The sequence below is a fragment of the Cynocephalus volans genome, chromosome 6, assembly GCF_027409185.1.
Source record: "Cynocephalus volans isolate mCynVol1 chromosome 6, mCynVol1.pri, whole genome shotgun sequence".
Lineage (NCBI taxonomy): Eukaryota > Metazoa > Chordata > Mammalia > Dermoptera > Cynocephalidae > Cynocephalus > Cynocephalus volans.
Window position 1 is genome coordinate 109,357,201 of NC_084465.1, and position 24,411 is coordinate 109,381,611.

At 45.3% G+C, this 24,411-nt stretch overlaps 1 protein-coding gene across 4 annotated transcripts in view; it reads left to right on the plus strand.

Annotated features, from left to right (window-relative positions):
* ABCC1 (ATP binding cassette subfamily C member 1 (ABCC1 blood group)) overlaps positions 1–24,411 on the plus strand; it is a 131,679-nt gene that overhangs the window by 18,316 nt on the left and 88,952 nt on the right. For all 4 annotated transcript variants that reach the window (XM_063098694.1, XM_063098695.1, XM_063098696.1 and 1 more), the window contains exons 2-3: positions 16,732–16,908; positions 20,053–20,178. In XM_063098694.1, the coding sequence (XP_062954764.1) occupies positions 16,732–16,908; positions 20,053–20,178 (303 nt within the window). The remainder of the gene's footprint in view (positions 1–16,731; positions 16,909–20,052; positions 20,179–24,411) is intronic.

Genomic DNA, 24,411 nt, shown 5'->3' on the forward strand with positions numbered 1-24,411 from the left:
CAGGCACACTGAGCCAGGGCTAGACTCAGAGGCTGCAGTGAGGAGTTGGTACTCAATCCTGAGTGTGCTGGGAACCTGGAAGAGTTTTTGGCAAGGTGTGATGGGATTGGGGTTGTGTTTTGAAGATATTCCATGACTGCAAATCACATGTCTTCTAGTGTTACACCAGTTTATTCTTTTATTATTTCAAAGTACTGAAGGGATTTGGTATTTATCAAGGGTGTAATAGTCCAGCAAATCCATGTACTGCCATTTACCTGATTGTTCTGTACTTTTCAGGGGTTAGACTAGCACTTCCAAGAGAAATATAACGTGGGCCACATATGGAATCATAGCCACATGAAAATGAGAAAGAAATAGGAGAAATGACCTTAATGAGATATCTTATTTAACCCAATATATGCAAAATGTTATTTCAACATGTAATTAATATAAAAACTATTAGCGAGATATTTTATGTTCTTTTTTCATACCAAGTCTTTTAAATCTGGTGTGTGTTTTATAGCACATCTCAATTTGGACTAGCTAGATTAAGCAAATTAAGCAAAATCAAGTGCTTAATAGCCTCACAAGGCTGGCGGTTACGGTATCAAACAGTGCAGGTTTAGATTGTTTCTGTTTTGTTAAACATTATGTAATATTGTGTACTGTAATATGTATAGAACTATAAACCTCTAGAAATACATACTACTTCATTTAGTGATGTTTTAAAGACTAAATTTCCACAGGGTCCATGTTTATTATTATTTTTATGGTTTTGTGTATCTCCAGGTTATCAAAATTAATCTGGGCCTTTTTCCTTGTTTTCTGCTGCCCCGAGGCTTATGACTGATTAAGCAAAGCTGGATTGGTCTGCGGGTCAGGCTTTCCCATGTTTTCTTGAGCTTAAGAAGCAGTTTCTAAGGGAATTCATTGTGTCATTGTTTGGAATAGCAAAGACTGGCGGTACTCCACGTGGCAGTCGGCAGGGGCTCGGTAAATACAGTCCTTTGCACCCGTGCAGCGGAGGAGTGGGATGCTTTCAGAAGAAAGTGTGAGCGAGGATGTGTTTTGTGCACAGACGTGGGCAGCCTCTGAGGTCCAAGTTTTAAGTGAAAATGTCAAGATACAGTTGGGATGTTTAGAATGATACCTCTTATGTAAAGAAGGGGGATACACAAGAAACTCAGAACTGGGGTTGCATTTGTGTATGGGGGAGGGTCAGCGCAGAGGGGATGGGGTTGCAGGAGAGGGAGGCAGAGTGATTTTACTGTTTACTTAGACACATACACACATGTACACACACTTGAACACACACTTGTACACACATACATGCACTCATGCACACACCCCTATATACACAGGCACGCCCACATACATGTGCATACACCCATATATGCGCATACACCTGTATACATGCACACACCCGTATATGTGCAGACAGACACACAGACACGTGTGCACACACTCATGCACACATATACACATATTTATAAAAAATTGTCATGTATTGCCTATTAAAGTGAAATTTAAAAATAAATGCATATATTCCATTGTTCCCAGCTCCTCCCGTCCCCAGCTCACTCTTGTTATTCAGTCTGCATCTCGTAAGCAGCTCCGCTGTAGGAAGCACAGCAGTACGAGGGTCTTCAGAAAGTTCATGGATGCACCCCACAAATGTATACAACCAACTATGTTACAATAAAGAAAAAATGTTCATGGAAATCTGTTTTCCCCTGTGATGGAGTTTGGATGTGTTGTACCCGCCAAAACTCATGTGGAAATTTGATCCCCAATGTGGTAGTGTTGGAAACTGATTGAGTCATGGGGGTGGATCCCTCATGAATGGATTAATGCTCTCCCTGGGGGAGGGGGGAGTGATGAGTGAGTTCTTGCTCTGTTAGTTCCCGCAAGAGCTTGTTGCTTAAAAAGACCCCGGCACCTTCTTCCTCTCTCTTGCTCCCTCTTGCAATGTGATCTGCTTGTACCCATCGGCTGCCTGCCGCTTTCTGCCATGAGTAGAAGCAGCCTGAAGCCCGTGCCAGATGCAGCTGTCCCAGAATCGTAAACCAAATAAACCTCTGTTCTTTATAAATTACCCAGTCTCAGGTAATTCTGTTATCGCAACACAAAATGGACTAATACACCCTTTAACAGAAAGGTGTTAGAAATGCCACAGGAGAGCAGAACCCAGGGCTTCACAGGAGCTACTGCTGGGCCGAGTGTGACTTCGAGGCAGGAAGCATGATGCCTTGCAAGGGCGGTGAGCCGTGGATGTGTGTCACCTTGGCAAGGGCAGGAACCGCTTGTCTCCCCCCGGCTCTGTTTTTATTGCCTGCCATACTGGTTTCCTATGGCTGCTGTAATAAATTACCACAAACTTAGTGGCTTCAAACATTACATATTTATTTTCTTCTCATTCTGGAGGTCAGAAGCCCAAAATGAAGGGCTGACATTGCTTCTGGAAGCTCTCGGGGAAGAATCTGTTGCCTTGCCTTTTCTAGCTTCTAGCAGCCTCCTCCTTTGTTTGTGGCCTGTTGTCACTCTCACCTCTGCATTTGTTGTCACATCTTTTCTGACACTGATTCTCCTGCCTTCCTCTTTTCCTTTATAATTCCCTTGTGGTTATGTTGTGCCCACCTGGATCATCTGGGCTCATCTCCCTGTCTCAAGTTCCTTATTAATCACACCTGTAGAGTCCCTTTAGCCATGGAAGATAACACAGGTTCTGGGGGTTAGGACGTGGGCATCTTTGGAAACTGTTCCACCTGCTACACCTGCTCAACATGGTTCCTGGCACACAGTAGAGGCTCAGTACATCTTTGTTGAATGAGAACGAATCATTTGGTGAGTTTGGAGAATGTGAAAGAGACATAGCAAGAAGTGAATCTGGAAGTAATAACAACAGCAGTGAAATTATTGAGCACCTACTGTGTGTTCTGGCCCATGCTTAATTAAGAGCCTATTTGCATAATCTCATTGCCACTTTATAGATGTGGAAACAGGCTTACCTAGTGTCACATGGTGATGAACTGAAACCCCATCTACCTGATAAAGGGTGTCTTTGGGGACCGTAGACTGTAAGCTTAGGGCAGGAATTCTGTTAAAATAGGATTTCTCAGCCTCAGCACCATTGACATTTGGGGCCAATGTCTCCCTGTTGTGGCGATTGTCCCATGCATTGTGGTTGTTAGCCCCTCTCCACAAAATCCCAATTGCACAACCCCTCCCCAGTTGTGACAACCAAAAATGTCTCCAAATGTTGTCAAATGTCCCCAGGGGGACAAACTTGCCCCCTGTTGAGAACCACTACGTAGAAACAAATCACATCATTCAAATCTGTGGTCCCCATGTCACTCTGAGTGGAAGCCAAATCCCTGCAGTGGTCTGTGAGTTCCACACAGTCTGTCCCCTCCCTGCCGCCACCTTCCCTGGTTTCATTTCTTGTTACTATTGAGATGTATTGGCCTCCATATTGCTCAAAAATGCCAGACCTGGTCCTACCTCAGGACCTTTGTACTCTGCCTGGAGCCTCTTCTGCGCCCAGATGGCCACTTGGCTTATGCCCATGTTTCTATCAATCCTTTATTCAGATATCCCTCCTCAGCGAGGCCTGCCTTCCTTCCCCCTTCTCCGAGTCCTTTTCAACACCCCCCCCCAACGCCCCTCCACATTCTTCTACATTCGGTATCGTGTTCACCATCTGTCCCCTCTCATTAGGGTGACAGCTCTAGGAGGGCAGGACTTTTGTCCCTGTTCACTGCTCGGTCCTCAGCCCTGGGAATGATGCTCAGTAAATGGATGGATGCTGTCTGTCCTGTTATTGCTGTATCCCCAGACACATCCCTCTGCCTGGCACATGCCTGACCCTTCACAAGACCCTGGAACATGACCGAGGGATTCGGTGAAGCTGAAGAGTCTGAAAAGATGAGAGGAAGTAGCTGGAGGCGAAATTAGCAAAATGCTCAGGGCTGGACAGGGAAAGTGAAGACAGTTGTCAGCTTTGTGGGGAAGGGCTTTGTTGGGGAGGTGCTTGGTAGAGTTGGGTGAGAACGGGTCGGAGCAAGCTGCCTGCTGCCCACATTCGGGCCCCTGTGATGGGCAGCAGGCTCTGTTTTCTTCTCAGTGCTGGGAGTCCTGTTAAGACATAGTTTTGCTCGTATCTCCTCTCCTTTTCTCACTGGGTGTTCAGTTCTGCATCTTGGGTGGGAGGATTTGGGGCACTTGTCTGGGCCAGGCAAGGAACACTTTTGGGCTGTGCCATTGCCTTCCTGGGTGTTGGGGGTGAGGTCTGGATGTGCCCCCTTCCCCATAGTTCTGAGCTTTATCCTTAGCTCCAGTGAGTCAGAGGGTGCGGGAAGGGTGCGGCTTGGCCCAGCAGTGGGCAGGGGGCATCGCTGCCAACGCGGCGCTGGCATCGGCCACCTTTCTCCCACCCGTGCCTCCACAGCTGTCCCGACCTCTCTCCGTGTCAGGCTGGGGACATGTAAACCTTTCCCTGATCTTCTCAGACTGCGTTGGCAAGGTGCATGCCTCATGCTGTTTCAACAGGATTAATGTGACCTAACCGCGGGCCTTCCAGCGCTCCTTTTCTCAGCTTTCCTTGGCTTCAGAGCTGCCCCTTTCCTCGGGCCACCCATGCCTCTGACTTGCAGGGAAACCTTGCCTGGGGATGGGGTGGATCAGATATCCCTTTTCTTAGTTTTCCGTCAGCAGAACAGAGTGCCACGTGGTCCCCTTTCAGTCTTGGCATATGTACGAAAAGGGCTTATCTGCCAACCATAGGGTGGCTACCGCCAGCTCAGTGTTGAGTGTAGTCCTGCAAGGGGGGTGGCAGCTCTCTTGGGGCCTCTGGAGCCAGCTTCAGGGCCGAGCCCCACTTTACAAGTAGAGCCCCCAGCTGCTGCCAAGCCGCAGAGCCATTGATGTGCGGTCCCAAGTAGTAGCAACGGGTACTCACTGTGTGTCTCCCAGGGATGGACTCTGAAGTCAGTCAGACCTGGATTCACATGCTTGTGTCTCCACTTATGGGCTGTGTGGGGGACTCATCTTTTCTGGTCCTCACCTTCCTCCTAGGGTTATGGGGAGAAGTAAATGTGCTCACACCATAAGCACTGACTCAGTGGTCACCTTGTATCCGCAGCCCCTTCTGTTGCCTTGTCAGTGGCTCCAGCCTCCACTTGCTGCTACCCATAGGATCTTCTGACATGCAAATTAGGCAATGCCATGCTCCTGCTTAATAACCTCCGAGGGGCTTCCCGTGGCTCTTAGAACAAAAATCTATACTCCTTACCAGGTGTCCAAGACTGGCTGTGCTGTGGCCCCTGGTAACTTCTCCAGCCGCATCGTGGGTCCTGACTCATCACTGCATCCCTGCACCACCACCCCTTGACCCCCATGCCTTTTGCTTGTGTCTTTCTTCTGTCTTGCATGTGCTTCCCCCAGCTCTTTGCACAGCTGACTGCTTCTGACCCCTCCAGTCTCTGCTGAAATGTCACTTTTCCAGACCCCTGGTGCTAGATGTCCCAGCACCCTTTTCCTGTCCTTTACAACAAGAATCGCTCTTTGTCATTATTATTTGTCATCTGATATCTTCAATGGACTGTGAATCTTAGGAGGGCAGAAAGCATGTCTGATTTACCCGCAAAGCCCTGTGATTAGCCCCGGATTTGGCACATGGGAGGTGCTCAGTAAATATTCATCGTATGATGGAATGAATGAATGGAACCCTGCACTTGTATGTATTGCTCTGTCTCTTGGCTGTCAGGAAGAGAAACTGGAACCTTTTGGGTCATCTCATTTAACCTCCCTAGTAACTCTGTAATGGGTTCTAGAATCAATCCCATTTCACAGATGAAGAAACTGAGGCTTGGTGAAGTGAACTGACTTGATTTAGGATAGTGGAGGCAATTTTTGCCCCCTAGGGGACATTTGACAATGTTTAGAGACATTCTTAATGGTCACAACTGGAGGAGGGGGAGAATGTTCCTGGAATCTAATATGTAGAGGCCAGTGATGCCGCTTAATATCCTGCAATGTATAGGACAGGTAGAGGACAGGATGCTGCTCAATTTCCTACAAAGCACAAGAAACTCTGCTTGAGGGCACATGGCTTTGAGTGGTGGAGACAGCAGCCTAGACCCTGAACTTTGTGTTCTTAACCCTTACCCTGCTGTGCTGCTCAGATTTGGGTTTGGAGGAGGAGTTGTAGAGTATCTCCATGTCTGACTCAGAACCTTGCTTCTCTGTTCTGCACAGATGAACTTGGATTCTGTGAGGCCTGAAGGCTTTAGTTGATGTCCTGCCCTGGAGAAGTTGCTTCTGAGCCCCTTAGGCTGAATGGTGTGGCTGTTGGCCTTGGAAAGTCCTTAATGTTTCAAGCACTTGCTTTAGAGGTGCTGGAGCCCAGGATATCAGAGGGGGTGGAGTGTCAGGCTCTCTGTGGGGTCCGATCCGGCTCTGTCTTCCTGGTTTATGAGCCTGAGCAAGTTATATAAACTCTCAAGACCTCAGAGTCCTCGCCTGAAGAGCAGGGAGCTTTAATAGTCCTGACTTCATAGGGCAATTGTGAGGTTTAAATGGACTGATGCTTGGAAAACACTCAGCACAAGTGCCATGTCTGGTGTGGCAACTATTGCTGTTATTACTGGCGCCTTATAAATATGTGCTTTGTTCCCAGCTCAGCATTTAGAAATTTCTACCCTTAAATTCCTGCCGCTGTTATTTATTTATTTAAAGTGTGAACCAGTTTTTTGTTATTACTATTTTAGAGGTAATACATACAGAGTAAAAAATTCAATAATCAGTACAATAGATAATAAAATAAAAACTGATAGTCGCCTTCCACGCACTGGCTTCAGGCCTGCCCCCTGGAGATTAGCTTTTTTTTTTTTTCCCTTGAATCCTAAGAAAATTTCCCTGCCTAGACGTGTGTGTATCTCTTTTATGCTAATTTTATATGGGAACAGTGGTACATGATATGATGATAAGAACAAACATCACCATTTTCTATGTATATAGAAGCATCTATACTTGGATTCAAATTCCTGACTGTGTATGCTGCTTGCAGTGTATGTGACTGGGCCTCAGTTTCTGGGTCTGTAAAATGGGTTTCATTATAGTACTTGCGTCTCAGAGTTGTTTGTGAGGATTCAACGTGACGTTGAGCTCTTAAAGCAATGCCTAGCATGTGCTACTAATAACCTTAACAAGCCTTATTCTTATTCTTTCCATAGATAGAAGAAGGTCGCACATTGGAGCCTCATTTCTTTGAGGTTTTTGCTCAAATGTCGCCTTGGCCCAGAGGCCTTTTCTGTCTACATGATACAAAACTAGCACCCACCCACCCACTTTTAGTCTCTACCCCCTTTGTCCTTCTTCAGGGCATTTGTTACTGCTGGACATACATATACAGGGTGAATATTCATTCCCTATCTGAAATGCTTGGGACCAGAAGTGTTTTCGATTTCAGATTTTTTTTTTGATTTTGGGATATTCATATTATACTTAACCAGTTCAGCATCTCAAATCTGAAATGCTCCAGTGACCTTCCTTCGAGTGTCACATTGTGTTAGTCTGTTTTGTTGCTTACAATAGAATATCTGAAACTGGGTGATTTATAAAGAAATGAAATTTATTTCTTACAGTTTCTCATCTGGGAAGTTCAGAGTCCAGGAAACACATCTGATGAGGGCCTTGTTCTTGGTGGTGACTTCACAGTGGTGCAGGGTGTCACATGGAGAAAATGGCTGAGCGAGAGAGAGCTAAGCTTCCCAGTCACTCTCCTTTTGAAGCCTTCAGAACCACACCTGTGACTCCATGAATGAGTTCACAAGGACACAGTCTTCACTATCTAATTAGCTCCTAAAGGCCTCACCTTTCAGTGACCTTAAAACGGTCCCAGTGGGGATTAAGTTTCTAATACATGAAACTTTGGGGGACACACTTCAATCCATAGTGTGTTGGCACTCAAGTTTCAGATTTTGGAGCATTTTGGATTTCAGGTTTTTGGATTTGGGATGTTCATCCTGCAGCTGTTTATTCATCTGTTGATAGTGTCTGCCTCCTTTGATAGGATGGGATGAAACCGTCTGAGTGGAGACTATTTTACTTCACAGTGATATTGGCACATAATAGTCCGTGATAAAGAAGTGTCTGCTGAGCAATAGAAACCCAATTGTTGCAAGTTGCTGAGATGATTGGATTGGAAAGCAGGTGTTCAGGCCCCAGTGGAATGTGTGGTACAATAGCAGGTCCTTGTTCGCTCCATCAAAGCCCCTTACCTGAGATGCAGGTGATGCTGAACTGCAGTTCAAATTCACACCTTCCCTGCCTATTATCTGCCCTGTCCTCTCCACAGCCTCTTGTCCTGGAGTTGGCCAACTGGTCCTGGGCTGGGCTGCTTCCCTTGCCCCACTGGCCCCAGCTGAGCCTCCTCCAAAAGCTGTGACATTCAGGCTGGAGCAGCAGGGTGTAGGGGAAGGCCGAGGAGATGCCTGGCACAGGGGCACGTCCATGACCAGTCAACATGAGGGTCAGTCTTGGCAGGAGACCATGTCTCAGTCCTGCCCAGGCCACTTCTTGACTGTATTCAGCAGGGCTGCAGTGGCTTCTGAATCTGACCTAGTCGGCAGGTGGCAGTGGTGCCTCCCGGGAGATGCATAGGATGGAATTTGGGGTGGACCAGAATATACCTGAGGGGTATGGTGGGCAGAATAATGGCCTCCCCAAAGATGTCCATGACGTGATGCCTGGAACCTGTGGGGATGTCACAGAGCTACAGTTGCAGATGGGATGAAGGTTGCTAATCAGCTGACCTCGAACAGGGAGATTATCCTGGTTTAGCCAGGTAGGCTCAATCTAATCACGAGGGTCCTTATGAGTGGAGACGGGAGGTGGAAGAGAGAACCAGAGGAATGGCAGTGGGGGAACTCAGCCCAGTGCTGCTGGCTTTGGAGGTGGAGGAAGGGGCCATGAGCCAAGGAGTGTGGGTGCCATCTAAGAGCTGGGAAATGCTAGGAAACCGATTTTCCTGTAGAGTCTCCAGAAGGGATGCGGCTCTGCTGACACCTTGATTTTAAACCAGTGAGACCCATTCCAGATGTCTGACCTCCAGAACTGTGTGCTGTGTTGTTTTCAGCTGCTAAGTTTATGGTGATTTGTAACAAACAGTAGCAATAGGAGATGAAAATAGGTAATTGATTCTGAAATTGGTGGTGTCTTGAGGATTCAAATCTTACTCTTGGCCCAACCCAGATTTCCCCAAAATTCATGTTACCTATCAATAGCAGCAGCATAGGGGGTGGGGGGCCCTGGGCTCAACAGTCTGTCCTTCTAGGTTTAAGCCCTGGCCTCATCACTTACAAGCTTTGGTACCTTAGGCTTCTGTATGCCTCAGTTTCCTCATCTACCAAATGGGGATCAAAGCAGAATTTCCCTTATAGGTGGTCATGAAAACTAAATGAGTTATTTCACATAAAATGCATAGAAATGGTGCCTGACACATAGTTAGTGCTTACCTAATGCTGGTGGTATTAGTATTGTCAGTAACTGTAAGATTATCTTATTAATCTTCTTTTAATTTTATTACTAACATGAGAATTAAGATTACTGACAATAGCCCTTCATCGAGCACTAATGTGCATCTAACTCTGTGCTGGGCCCTGTGTGTATATAATTTTATTTAATCTTTAGAACAGCTCTAGGAGATAGGTAGTCTTAGCCTTAGTCATAGATGAGGCTCAGAGAGGTTCAGTAACTTGTCTAAGGTTACACAGCTAATAGAGAAGAGAATGGGACAAGGAGACAGGTATTCTTTTTGGGGAAGTAGGGTGAGTGATGTGGAAGGAGTGGGGAAGGAGAAGAGGAAAAGGAGAGAACAGAAGGAAAGAAGTGGTTTCTAAAATAGCTGAAGAGGTTATAAATAATAGTAATAATCAGTATTCGTAAGGGCTTTCATGGTTTCCTGTGGGGAAGGTGGTGGTGGGTCTGTTTTGCTGGTGAGCTGTTTGAATCTCAGAGAAGATCAGTGACTTACTCAGGAGTAACTACTAGTAATGGTATAGCTGAGCCCTAAATTCATGCATGTCAGATTCTGAATCGTGATATTGTATAAAAGTTTACTCAGTGTATCAGAACTTGGATAACTAAAATGTTTTTTATTGTAAGTGAGAGCAAATTCATTTCAAAGGAGTGTGAACAATAAAGTGAGTTTATTGGGAAAGTTCAGTGGGAGGGTGGGCTGAAGGTGAAGCTTGATCCGGCAGCCTGCAGTGACACCAAGCACGTTTGTTTAATCTCCACCTTTTATGATGTCAGCTTTGTTTTCACACTCACCATGGTGGTGCCACCCTTGACCGTCCCCTCTCGACCTTGGGGCTTCCCATGTGAATGGCTGATACACCTGTAAACCTCACATCCTCATCTCACCTGACTGGAGAAGAGAGAATGTGTGTCCTTACTGTGGCTGCATCAGCTTGGGTCATGCACCCTGAACTAATCACCAGGACTTCGTTAAAGGACTCTGAGTGCCTCAAGCTAATAAGGACCCCCTTGGAGCTTTGCCCAGAGTAGTATCTGAGAGTGGAGGAGGGCTTGTTGACAAACAAGAGTCAGGTGCTGTAGCCAGAGGAGAGAAAATGTGAATAGGGGTGGGCGTGGGGAGAATAAATACCCAGTGCAGCATGGCCTTTGACAAAATGTCTTATCTCCTTGTGCCTCTGTTTCCTCATCTGTGAAATCGGGATAAGAGCAGTGCCTCTTCTTGGGAGAGCTGTGTGGGGCCATGTCCGTGGAAGATTTGGGTTAGTGCCAGGCATGTCAGCACTCAGCACATGTGAGTCATTGTTCAGCCCAGAGAGAGGAAGGTGCGAGATGACTCTGTGCAGGAGAAATTTTATGAATTCATGAAGCTCACAGGCCAAGCAGACTTGGACTTGTTCCCCAGAACCTCGAATGTCATGGCTGAGGACAAGGGGACATAAAAAGGCGACTAGGCTGTTCAGGTGTCCGTGAAGAGAAGCCTGGGTCAGGGGACCTCAGTGGCGAGGGTGGATATGCGATTTCTCTGTGCAGGTTTCCGTGGGCTGGGTTTCCTGAACTGCGGTGCCCTGGCCAGCGCGATCACTGTTTTCAGGACTTGTGGCTGAACTGTGTGTCCGACCACTGGGGCCCATGGGTTCCCTCTGAATCGAATCAGAGTGGCGGCTGGACCACTTGATTTCCAAGGGTCTGTGGGAGGAAGCCCCAGGGAAGGAGGGCCAGGGAGCTGTGAGCTGGGAACAGCAGGTGACCAACAGACTCTCCCCAAATCACCCCTTCCTTGAGCCTTGAAATGAGCCCAGCATTCCCCTTTTCCCCCAGAAGTCCCCGTTAGGGAGTTGCACTTCTTGCCTCCCAGGGTTGTCAGGGTCAAGGTTGTCATCCCTTTGGGTGAAGGACACATCAGGGTCTGGCCAGTTAGGGACAGGCAGGAAGCCAACACTGCCGTCTTCATGACTGTGACATTGATGACATCTGTGGTCTGGGCCACTGTGGGCCGCTGGTGGGGGCTGTGACTGAGGCAGGGTGGGGACAGGCTGCGGGGATGGGCCGCGCTGGCTGCTTTCTGCAACAGTGAAAGTTCACGTTCAGTATTGGGTCTGCCTTTCCTGCCTGCCCACCCTCTCCCTTCCGGGGCTGCCCCCTGGGTCAGGGCCGGCCATCTGGCTCTGAGCAGGAAGCTAGCTTCCCGTGCCTTCGGTTGGCCTCCTGAAGAGGAAACGCCTGCCTTTGCTAAGCCTTTCCCCGATCTCTCTCTCCCCTGGGTTCCGGTGTCCTTAAATGCTCCCTGGTTTTCCCTTGAGCTTCCTTCCTAATTCGAACTCTTCTTGTCCTTTAAGCTTCTTCTCTGGACAGAGTGGGGATGATTATGAATGATGAGTGTCTGCTACCGATAGGCACCGTGTATTGTCTCTAGGCTGTACCTGCCCTAGGCAGACGCCTCTCAAGTTGTCCCATTCAGTCCTCACCAGCACTCTTCCAAGCTGTGTGTCTTCCTGACTGTTTACTGTGACTGACACTTGGAGAAGTTAAATGACCTGCCCGGGGTCACACTGGGTCTGAATTTGAATCCACAGCCACCCAATCAGAAAGCCAGGAGTCATGGCTAGGGCCTACCTGGGTAGATTGTTCTTTACCCCCCCCCCCCAAAAAAAAACATACGAAGTAATGCTTGAGTGGGAAGGCGTGATTTTGGAGCTTTTGAACCATTTGTCTGCTTAGTAATTTCTGAGTACCTACTGGGTGACAAGGATCAGAGGCAAAGGTCCTGGCACTGGGTCCTCACATGGGTCTTGCAGTCTGGAGGTGGTGACAGAGAAGTAAGAAAATCATTGCAGAGGTGGGAGACAGTTTAGGGAATGAGGACGAAGCCTTCTTAAAGGAGTATTCAAGGTGGGTTTTGAAGGATCAGTAGGAGTTTTAGGGCAGAAAGACATTGCCGAGAGGATCTAGCAAGAGGTCAGTGAAGGAACCATCTGTTTGACCAGATGCTGGGGAATGCCTCGAAGGCAGAGACTGTAGCCTCCTTGGATCTGCAGTGCCTGGAACAGCATCCGACACACGCTTGGTAAATATTCCTTTGAGTAAGCGCCCAAGTTAACACATTGGAGAATAGGGTGGGAGAAATCATAAGGGAAGCAGATGGGGCTTGTGTGTGGAGGACCTCATGGGTCACAACAGGTGTTAGTTCTTAAAGGCAATAGGGAGCCATTGGAGGTTGTTATCCAGAGGAGAGAGGGCGATCAGATCTGACCCGTTTATTAATGCAAGTGTAATCATGCAGTGCATAATGATGTTTCGGCCAGCGACGGACCGCATATATGGTGACGGTTATACCATATAGCCTAGGCATGTAGTAGACGATACCATCTAGGTTTGTGTAGGTACACTCTGATGTTTGCACAATGCCAGAATCACCTAATGATGCATTTCTCGGAATACATCCTTGTCCTTAAGTGACACATGTATCTGTATCTAAGTCTGTGGATTCTCCTCTGAGCAGGAAAACCTGACTACTTTTAAACACATGTGGAAAGATCTTCAGTTTCACTTATCATAAACAGAAAAGGAAGTTAAGCTATAGGGTGGTAGTTTTGACTATCAGATTGGCAGAGACCAGAAGCTTGTAATACACTGTGGTTTGGGAAGTAGTTACCCTCATACCTCGTTAGGTGGAGTATAGATTGATGTTTTCCAGTTGGAGAGTAGTATCTGTCTAAATGTTACATGTGTGCACACTTTGACCTAGCAGATTCACTTCTAGAAGCTACCTTACAAATATGCTTGCTTGTGTGTGAAATGAGACACTTACCAGGTTATTTATTCAATGCCACATTGTTTGTAAGAGCAACCCAAATGCCAAGTTACCAGGAGACTGATTAAAATCAAGTGGACACATGCAATGAGCAGCCATAACAAAGAATGAGGAAATCGTTCATGTGTAATGTGGGATGACCTTTAGGATCTATTATTAAGAGAAAAAAACGAGGTACAGAACGTTATGTGAAATGTGCTTCCTTCCATTTGATAACAAAAAATATATTTTTGTTATTACCTGAAAGAATCACAAGAAACTGTTGATGGTTGCTTCCAGTGAGAGGAACTGGGGGGAGAGGGGATTTAGGGAATGGGATGGGAAGACTTGTCCCTTCTATCCCTTTGTCCAAAGAAATAAAATATCAGGAATAAAGCAGATCAATGTTACTGATAAAGATCAGTTTCCCATTTTAATTAGTTAAGGGAAAAAAAGTAAGATCAAGACCAGAGTATGTACTATGGTGTCTTTTAGGGAAATAAAAGAGGCTATATTTGGAGTATATCTGGAAAAATATACAAATCGTTGGCAATGGTAGTTTGCCTATGGGGTGTGATGGGAGGCTGCAAATTCAGGGAAAAAGGCTTATTTTTCACCATAAACCATTTTTTGTAGTTCGAAAAAGTCATAGTGCATTAATGTGTTATGTATTAAAAATAAACAAATAGAAAGAGACATGGATAAACGGGGGAATGGATGGGTGCATTGGTGGGTGCATGGGTGGGTGAATGCATGGATGGATGTATGGGTGGGTGGATGAATAGGTGTATAGTGGATGCATGCAGGGGTGGGTGGGTGCATGGGTGCGTGATGGGTGCTTGAGTGGGTAGGTGGGTACATAGGTGAATGGTTGGATGGATCGGTGGGTGCATGGGTGTGTGGTGGATGTATAGGTGGGTAGGTGGGTACATAGGTGAATGGGTGGATGGGTGGGCAGATGGATGGGTGGGTAGATGAATGGATAGATATATCAGTGGGATATACCTATGGGTGTATGGATAGATAGGTAACTCTGGCTGTAGTGCAGAGGACTAAGATCACGAGAGGCTGGCGGTAAGAAATAATTAGAGCTAGGATCAGGTTATTGAAATGTTTCACATATGAACCGTGTTTCTTATATACGTAACTGCGTATGTTAAGTCCCATCCTTGTTTTCTTTCTAGAAGGGCAAATTCCTTTGGAATGAACTTTTTTCTGGCAACCGCTCAGAACCTGGTCTGTGTATAATACCCACCAACAGTTTAATCCTTTTCAACCATCACTTTAAGAATTACAAATGGTGTGAACTAATTAAAATAGTGTCTTTGATATAAATTACTTCTCTCCATGATCAAATTTTCATTTACAAGGCTGTCTTCCAAATGCCCAAGCCCGCAAAGGCATCAACTTTGTCCTGTTCACAGTTTCTTTATCTTAAAGTTTCCTAGCTAAATCTCTTTGTGTGTGTTGGTCTTGTAAAGTTTACTTTTCAATGATTCCTTGTTCCCAGTTCTGGAAAATTAATCATGTGTGTCATAGAAGAAATTGCTTTGCACATTTTTTTTTTTTTTGAAGTCAAACATCTTTATTTTCTTAAAATATTTTTTAACCACCTTAGCTATTTTTTTTTTTTTTTTTTTTTTTTTTTTAAAATGACCGGTAAGGGGATCCTAACCCTTGGCTCTGTGCTGTCAGCACCACACTCAACCATTGAGCTAACCGACCATCCCTACATAGGATCCGAACCCGTGGCGTTGGTGCCATCAGCACCGCACTCTCCCGAGTGAGCTACGAGCCAGCCCTCACCTTAGCTATTTTTAAGTGTATAGTTCTTTAGTGGTAAGTATATTCACGATGTTGTGTATGACTAGATTTCTTTTTTGAAATTCTTAGAGCGTATATTTTGATCAGATTGTCAAATATTTCCTTTAAGTGAAATGATCTACTTATTCCCCTCACTTTCTCTTTTTTATTGTTTTTGATGTGGCTTTAAAGTTTGAATGGTGCTGTGAGATTCCAGGCTCCTTGGAGTTCCTCAGTGGTCTCACTGATGTGATTGTGGGAAGGCTGTTGGAATCAGATATTTGGAGGGTGCATAGTTTGGTGGTGGAGAGAGAGGACTGGGAGAGAAGTGGGCTTCATGGGGACTGCAGCCAGCTGGAACACATGGACCTTTCCTGGTTACTAGCCAGTCCCCAGCTCCTGGTGATGGTCATGAAGCAGGAATATGGGCCCAGCACTGCCACATTTTCTGATTTTTAAAGAGAAGCCAGAAAGCCAAGTTTTTATATGAAATGTCTTGATTTTAAATGTTAGCAGCTAATCTAAATTGTTTTTTTTTTTTTAAAGCATGCCTAAAACAACAACAGCAATAGCAACAAACCATCTTTGGGTCAAATTGGCTGTGGGGATGGGGCACCTGTTTCATATCTCTAATTTTATTCAGCCTAATCATGACAGAGATAGGAAATTGAGACCCCAAGATAGGGCAGTGACTTTTCCTGAAGTTGTGTAACTAGTCAATGGTCACATCAGGACTTGAATTAAATTTAAATTCTCCATTACAAAACTCTGGCATCTGGTCGAGGTTTATTCTTGGGCAAATAGACCTAATCTATTTATGTATGTGTGTATCTATCTATCTGGCTTGTCTCTTTAACTAAATACAGGCTTTTTTTTTTTTTTTAAATTAAAGTAATTGAAACAAATTTTCTGAGGCTGGATAGTTTAGTGGTTAAATCCAAAGACTTGAACCAGATTACCTGAGTTTGAATTCCGTTCCAGGTATTACCAGGTATGTGACACTGGACACCTCATGTAACCTCTCTGTGTCTCAGTTTTCACATTTGAAAAAGGGGATGATAAAGTGCTTATTTTGTAGAATTAAAGGAGATAATATAAGGGGTCTTCAAAACGTTCATGGGAAGATTCATATTATCTTTTAATTCAAAATTTTCCACAGACTTTTTGAAGTACCCTTTTACAAATAAAGCACTTAGAATAGGGCTTTGCACGTAGAAATACAGTTTGGGTATTATTCATGATGATGATGGTGGTGGCGATGATGAAAATTGGAAAGTCCTCAGTTTACAAGATCGTAAATCAGAAGTGATCCATGTGACATAAGGAGTCTTCAGTTTACAAGAGAACATCCTTCAGAGTTCTTTTCCAGGGCAGTTTCCATCTTTTGTACAGCAGTGGGACTTGCCACAGTTCTGGGACCTTGTCTGTTATGCAAGACAGGACGTAATTTACTTTTCATTGCTCATTATTTGTTTCTTACAGTTTTTGTATTCATCCCAAGAGGTCCTCGGGTATAGGGGTCCTGTCTGATTTTTTAAACCCGATGGCGGTGGTTTTGAGCTCCTGTCCCTCTTTGGTATGTCCAGTTGACCCCGTGCCTGTGTTTGTGTCTGCAGGACTGGAATGTCACATGGTACACCAGCAATCCCGATTTCACCAAGTGCTTTCAGAACACTGTCCTCGTGTGGGTGCCTTGTTTTTATCTCTGGGCCTGTTTCCCCTTCTACTTCCTCTATCTCTCGCGACATGACCGGGGCTACATTCAGATGACACATCTCAACAAAGCCAAAACTGTAAGTCACTTGGGATTTTGTCACGGTGGGGGTTGTGCATGTGCGCATGTGAGTGCACCTGGTGGGGAGCAGCGGTTGATGGAAATTGACATTTTTCTCCTATTTAATTGACCCTAAGTTCCTTTTTCTAGAAGGCAGAAGAATAATGTGGATAAAAGCTGGAGCTCTGGAGTGAAACATGGCTTCCAGTCCTGACTCTGCCACTTACTGGCTGTGACCTTGAGCAAATGTTTTAACCTCCCCGAGCCTCAGTTTCTCCATTTATGCAATGGAAATATTAGGATATTTCTCAAAGGATTATCAGAAGATTATCAGAAGATCTTTCTCCCTCCAAGGCTATCCCCTTTTTACTTATTTTTTCTTTTAAAAATGTTTTTATTTTGAAATAATTTCAAAGTACAGAAAAGTTTCAAGGACAATACCCAGAACTGCCACCTGACCCTGTCTACCGATTTTTTTTAATGTGTTGCCACGTTTGTTTTGTCATTTGCTTTTGATCTGTCTGCATACATATATTATTTTTTTTTCTGAACCATTTGAGAAATAGGAGGCATCCTTTCTATTACGCCTTAATTCTTCAGTGTGTCTTTCCTCAAACAGGGATATTCTGTTATGTAACCATAGCACAGTTACTGAGTTCAGGGATGCAGTACTTTTTAAAAAATCTACAGTCTGTATTCCAACTTTGTCATGTCTCAATACTGTCTGTCCCTTCTAGCATCTTCCCCCTCAGGTTCAGGATCTAGTCCATGATCACATTTGGCATTCAGTCATGTCGTCTCTTTAGTTTTCTTTTAATCTGGAAGAACTCTTCACCTTTTCTTTGTTTTTTTAATGACATTGACATATTTGAAGAACATGGGCCCGTTATTTTACAGTTTGTTCTTCAACTTGGGTTTGGTGATGTTTCTTCCTCATTCAATTCAGATAACGCTTGTGTAATTGGAAAACTACAGAAGGATGTGTGTCCTTCTTGGGACATTGCAGCTGGAGTCACGTGATGGGGTATTGAACCATTTGGATCAATTGCTCATTGATAAGATCATTGATCATTTGATCCAAGTGTTGCCTGGTTTCTCTATGTACAGGTCCTATTTGTAATCTGAGGGAGACATGTCAAGAGCATGTAAATATCATGCTCCTTGTCTTACTGTCTCACTAGGCTCAGGATCTATCTAAGCTCTTTTTGAAGCCAAGTTTCCCAAGACTTATTTACATATGCCCTTGATAAACAGGTAAACTTGAGTGACTTTGCAGTCTTCTGTAATATCCCTATCCAAATCTGTTTAGTTTGTACCACAGTTCAAGCCTATCTCAAAGTGCCATCTGTTATGCAAATTAAAACAATGAGATGCCACTCCACACCTGTTAAGAGTGGCCACTGACACCACCAACTGCTGAAGAGGATATGGAGCAGTGGGAACTCTCCTTCCTTGCTGGTGGAATGCACAGTGGTTCAGCCCCTCAGGAAGTCCATTTGGGAGTTTCTTAGAAAAACTAACATTCTCTTACCATACAATCCAGCAATCACACTCTCTGGTGTTTTACCCAAAGGAGTTGAAAACTAACGTCCAGATAAAAACTTGCACATGGTGTTTATAGCAGCTTTATTCATAATTGCCAAAACTTGCAAGCAACTTGCAAGATGTCCTTCGGTAGGTGAATGGATAAATAAACTTTGATACAGCCAGACAATAGAATGCTGTTATTCAGAGCTAAAAATAAATGAGCTGTCAACCCATGAAAAGACATGAAGGGGTCTTAGCTAAGTGAAAGAAGCCAGTTTGAAAAGGCTAAGAGTACGATCCCAACTATACGACATTCTGGAAAAGAAAATTACAGAGGGAGTAAAAAGATCAGTGGTTGCTAAGGATTGGGGGGTGGGGGAAAGGATGAATAGGTAGAGCACAGAGGATTTTTAGGGCAGTGAAAATATTTTGTATGATACTGTGATGATGGGTATATGTCATTATGCATTTATCTAAACCCACAGACTGTACAACACCAAGAGTGAGCTCTAATGTAAACTGTGGACTTCGGGTGATAATGATGTGTTGATTGAGGTTCTGCAGTTGTAATGCATGTACCGCTCTGTTGGGGGGTGTCAATAATGGGGCAGCTATTCATGTGTGGGAGTAGCGAGCATATGGGAACTGTCTGTACCTTCCTCTTAATTTTTCTGTGAACCTAAAACTGCTCTAAAAAAATCTTTTAAAAAAATGTCATCTACTTCCTTATCCTTAACTAGATTTAATGTCTTTCTCTTATGCCTCTGGGAGCTCTTTGTACTTTTCTTGGAGAACTATATCTCCTTTTTAAGTATAAATCAGATTTTGTCCTTGCCTTGCTCAAAAACCCTCTGGTAGCTTCCCACTGCTGGAATACAATAGGGAAGTCGTCCAGTGACCCAGCTTCATCTGGCTCATTCCCGGGCAGGGATAAACTCTCTGAATGCATTTTCACCTCAGGGCCTTTTCACTTCTCATACCCTCTGCTGGGTTGTTCTTTCCTCTAGGTATTCACTTCTTTCTGCTCCCTACTCAGGTATTACCTGGTCAGAGAGTCCTTCCCTGCTCATTCTGTCTTCCTGTTTTATTTTTCCACATGACACTTACTACTCTCTGGCATGATATTATGTCATTTTTAGTTTGTCTCTTGCCAGTTTCCTTCCACAAGAACGTCAGTTCCATGAAGGCAGAGACTCTTGTCTGTTTTGTTCACTGTTGTAACCCCAGCACCTTGAAAAAGTATGTGATCCATATTAAGCCCTCAGTAAGTGTTGGTTGAATGAATGTTGTCAAATGAATGGTTACTTAGGGGCCTTGTGCAGTATGCTGAGGTTGCAGGTAAAGATAAGCTGCAGGCTGAGCTCTTGAGTTTTCAGATGCTGGGGAGAGTGTGGCCAGACAGAGCTCTTCGGAGGGCTGAGGGGTGGATAACAAGCTGGTTATAGATCCACATGTGATGGCCCAGTGGTGCCTCTCCCTACCTAGGACTTGTCCAGATTCCAGAGGATATGTGCTATACCTGAGGACCATGGCTGATTGGGGGTTAGATGTTTCCCCCAAGTCTGAGCTTTCTGTGAGGGTGCTTGGGGACGTTTAATGCTGTCCTTTATAAGATATGTATGTGCTTCTCTTCCAGGCCTTGGGATTTTTGCTGTGGATCATCTGCTGGGCAGAACTCTTCTACTCTTTCTGGGAAAGAAGTCAGGGTGTGTTCCTGGCCCCAATATTTCTGGTCAGCCCAACCCTCTTGGGCATCACCATGGTAAGTAGGAGTTGGCTATGAACCCTTGGCCGTCTTCCAGGCACCGTGGAGACAAAAAATAGTAGCTGGCATTTAGAAATGAGAAGATCTCACAGTAAAAATCTAGAAATCTGGCTTCTCTTGAAAAACTCAGACCAGGTAATACTGGACTCATTGTCTTTTAGGGCAGTGATCAGCTGGAGGTGGGATATAGCTGCAGCTTTTAGATGGGGCATGTGCTGTCCAGTTTGCCATAGTCCCCACCATGCCCTGTTGTCCACCCCGCCTCTGAGGCTGAATGGCAGATGCTATCTTTCACGTGCTTGCTGTACTCTGTTCTCATACTAGCTACCTCAGTCATTTATATGAACTGCCTGGGACCTAACGGCTTCTTGAGTTTTCAGGCTGTGGTGTAGGGGATGGGATACCAAGCTGAATGGGAAACTGCCCAGCCCCAGAGGGGTCCACAATTTAGACAGGGAATCTACTTAATTAATTACAGCTGACATGTGTTGAGTGCTTACTCTATGCTTGGCAGTGTTCTTGGTGTTTTACATGTCTTGAAATTCATCTAATTCTCAGACTAATCCTGTGAGATAGGTACTACTTTGTCCCCATTTTACAGTTGAGGAAACTAAGGCACAGGGAGGTTAAGTGAGCCAGGCAAGGGGTGGAACCCCAGAGGTCATGCTTTTACCCCCTGCATTCTGCAGCCTTTAAGCCACGATCATAGAGTGATGAGCTCTGAATTTAGGGCTCTTTCCATGTATGTACCACATGCCTGGATCCTCTGAGGCATCTGGAAGGTTCTTGGAGAACATAGCCCTGGAGCATTATAGAATGAGGAAGGAGCAAGTTGGAGGCAGGACGTTCTGAAGGGGAGGACAGTTTGTCCAAGGAAGGATTGGAGGCTGAAAGGGAGTTGGGGGGAAGGAGGACGAGCCATTCAGTGAAGTAAGAACACAGCATGGAAGTTCAGGAGGTAGACATTGGATGGGACAGAGTGAAGGGTCAGGAATGGTGAGGTGCAGCCAGATTGTGAAGGACAGTGTTTGCTTTGTGCCAGGCACTGTCCTGGTCCCTTTACGTATTAACTCATATGTATATGTTTGCTCACTGTCCCTGTGTTATAGATAAGCAAATGGAGGTACAGAGAGGTGAAGGAGCTGGCCCAAGGTCACATAGCAAGGTGGTAGGCTAGATTCCAATCCAGCCCATTTGTTTGTGGGGGCTCTTAACACCTGGTTCCTCTGCTGGTTTTGCTACCTTCCATGTCCTCAGAGCCTGGCCCCATGCCTGGCATGCAGTAAGTTCTCCGTAAACGTGCTGAGGAAGTGGGTCATTACTGGGCTTTGCTGTGTTGGCCTGAAGGTCTTGGGCTCCACATTTTAGCAAGGGGGTGTAACAGTGGACTAGTTTTGACTGGAGTAGCTCTTCCTTCATTAACCATCTCTGTTCCTGGTCTTTTGATTATTATTTCATGCCTAGTTCTGTTGCACTGGGGACACAGGTGTGATGGGCTGAGGGTCGGTGGGCTTTTGACCCCCTAGGCTCTGAGCTGGCCTGCGGGACCCTCAGCCTCTCTCCCCACCTGCTAGCTCCATGACAGAATGGTGGCACAGCCCTGCTACCAGTGCTGCAGAACATTCTTACTATACTCCCCCTCCCCGGAACTGAATATGCGGGCACTAGGCATATGGGATGGGAGGCAGTTAGCAATTTCTTTTTTTATCCCTACTATGTGCCAGGAGTTGGAGATAAAAGAGTGTAGTCTAACCGTGCAAACAGACATTAAATGAACAATTCCCCCAAAAGGCACAAAGTGTTTACATGTGTGCAAAGTACTGTGCAGGTGAAGTTAGGGGAACCTGGTTTGATCTGGGAAGTAGGGGGCCATCTCTGAGGGAGGGACGATGGAGCCGAGGCCCGAAGGATGAGCAGATTAAAAAGTGTAAGATACTGAGAGTAGAGGGCCATTCAGTTGGGAAGAATAGCATGTGCAAAGGTCCTGGGGTCACAAGGAGAAATTGAGTTGGCCTATGTGGCTGGAACAGAGACGGCGAGGAGAAGAGGCAGGAATGGCAGCCGTAAGGAGGGTAGAGGCTGACCCTGCAGCACCTCAAGCGTCAGGGCAAGTGGATTTTGTTTTTTCACTCCCAAAGCTGGGTTCTCCACCTTTTTCATGCCACGGACCCCTTTCTTCTTTGCTGGTCTGGTCTGTTTGTCAGAGTAATGTTCTTGCAAATATAACATAGATAGGATTATGAAGGAAACCAATCACATGGATGCATACACCTGTGAAGGTTTTTTCAATACACATATTTGTATTTGAGGTTTAATTTACATTCAGTGAGATGCACTTTTTTTCATGGGCAAGTTAATGGGTTTTGATAAATACATATTGCTGTGTAACTACTACCTCCACCGCTGAGATGTAAAATGAACAGTTCCATCACCCCCAAAAGTTGCCTCATGTGCCCATTCAGAGTCAGTAGTCCACCCCTTCCTCCGCCCTCAGACCTGGCACCACTGGTATGTTCTCTGTCCTTATCGTGTTGCCTTCTCCAGAACGTCATGTAAATGAACTTCACAGTCTGGCTTCTCAGCATGCAGGTTCAGCCACGTTGTTGTATCAAAAGATCTTTTATTTTTGTTAATTGCTGAATAGTGTTTGATTGCATGCCTTCAGCTCATCTTGTTTTGTATGTTCCTCAGTTGTAGGACATTTGGGCAGGGAGACTGATTATATTTAAATACAGTTATCAAAATAGTAAAAACCAAATTTGAGTGAGAAGACATGTACTTCTATATGGATGCATTTCAAATCTGGCAGTGGGAGTTGATGGGTCCTTAATTTCCAAACAGCAATGACCATACATAATAACTGGAGACGTCTTTGGCTACTCCAGTGGGATGTGAAAATATCTGAGATTTCTGATGGTGACAGAGTACTGTGGATACCATTGTGGCATGTTGCTTTCAGTTCAGATTAGTGTTTGCTCATCAGGGAATGTGAAGTTGTCATTATTTCCCTTACAAGTTCACGGACCCCTGGATTCTGCCCACAGCCCATTCTTGGATGCCAAGTTAAAACCCCTGGCCCACATGGGAAAGGTTTTAGCAAGAGTGGCACATCCCAGTTGTGTATATTTAAAAGCTGACTGTGGCCTTGAGTGCAGATTGGGTTTTCAGGACAGAAGTAGAAACTGGGAGGCCACGGATGGGGTCACCTGGCTCAAAGAGATGGAGGCTGGGACCAGAGTAAGCAGCAGGTAAACTGAGGCTGGGCCTTGAAGGCCAAGCCAACTAGAGTTGCTGATGGACTGTATGTGAGGATTGAGGAGGATGAACAAGGACAGAGGTGTTTCTGGCCCCAGCATCTGGGAAGTGAGGAGGGTGACATGGGTGGCCTGCCACTCCTCAGAGTCTGGCTGGTGACCAGGCATCGGGATCTTCTCTGGGCAGCTCTCTGCCTCTGGGGAGTGGCTATGGTATCTTCCTCTTTCAAGGAAAAGCAGTTTTATTGTTTATTTTTTCCTCCCCAGTTATTAATTCATATGTCAAGCGGAAATAATAACCCCTGATACCAGGAATGAAATAAATATCCCACATGAAATCCCTCCACCACCATCGTCCTAATGAAGTTCCTTGAAGATGAGATGTGTGGCCATAGGCAGATGAGGGCAGATGGTGTTCTCTCTCTAAACCTTAGTTTCTTCATCTGCAAACTGGGGCTACTAATGGGCCCCCTCGCAGGTTAGGTAGTGAGTTACTGAGTTAGTGCATGTGACGTACTTTGTATTGATGAATACAGCAGGCGTTTAATGAAGGACAGCAGTTATCACTGTCACTCATAGTAAAATAACTAGTAACTGTTTGGGCTGGGATTTGAGCCCAGGTTTTTGAGCTCTAAGTCAAGGGTTGGTGAACTATGATCCAGGACCTGGCCCTCTGCTTGTTTTTATTGATAAAGTTCTATTGGCACACAGCACGTCCGTCCATTGACATACTCTCTTTGATTGCTTCCATGCTGCAATGGCAGAGCTGAATAGTTGCAACAAGGGCTGTGTGGCCCACGAACCTAAAGTATTTATTATGTGATCCTTTAAGAAAAAGTGTGCCTATCTCTGTTCTATCTCTTTTTCTTAAGAAACTGTAATTTTATTAACATTACTTTTTACATTTTAGGATGTTGTCGTGGAGCATTTGGGAGGGAGGGGGAGAGGGGAAAGGGGAAAGAAATGGGATGGAAGG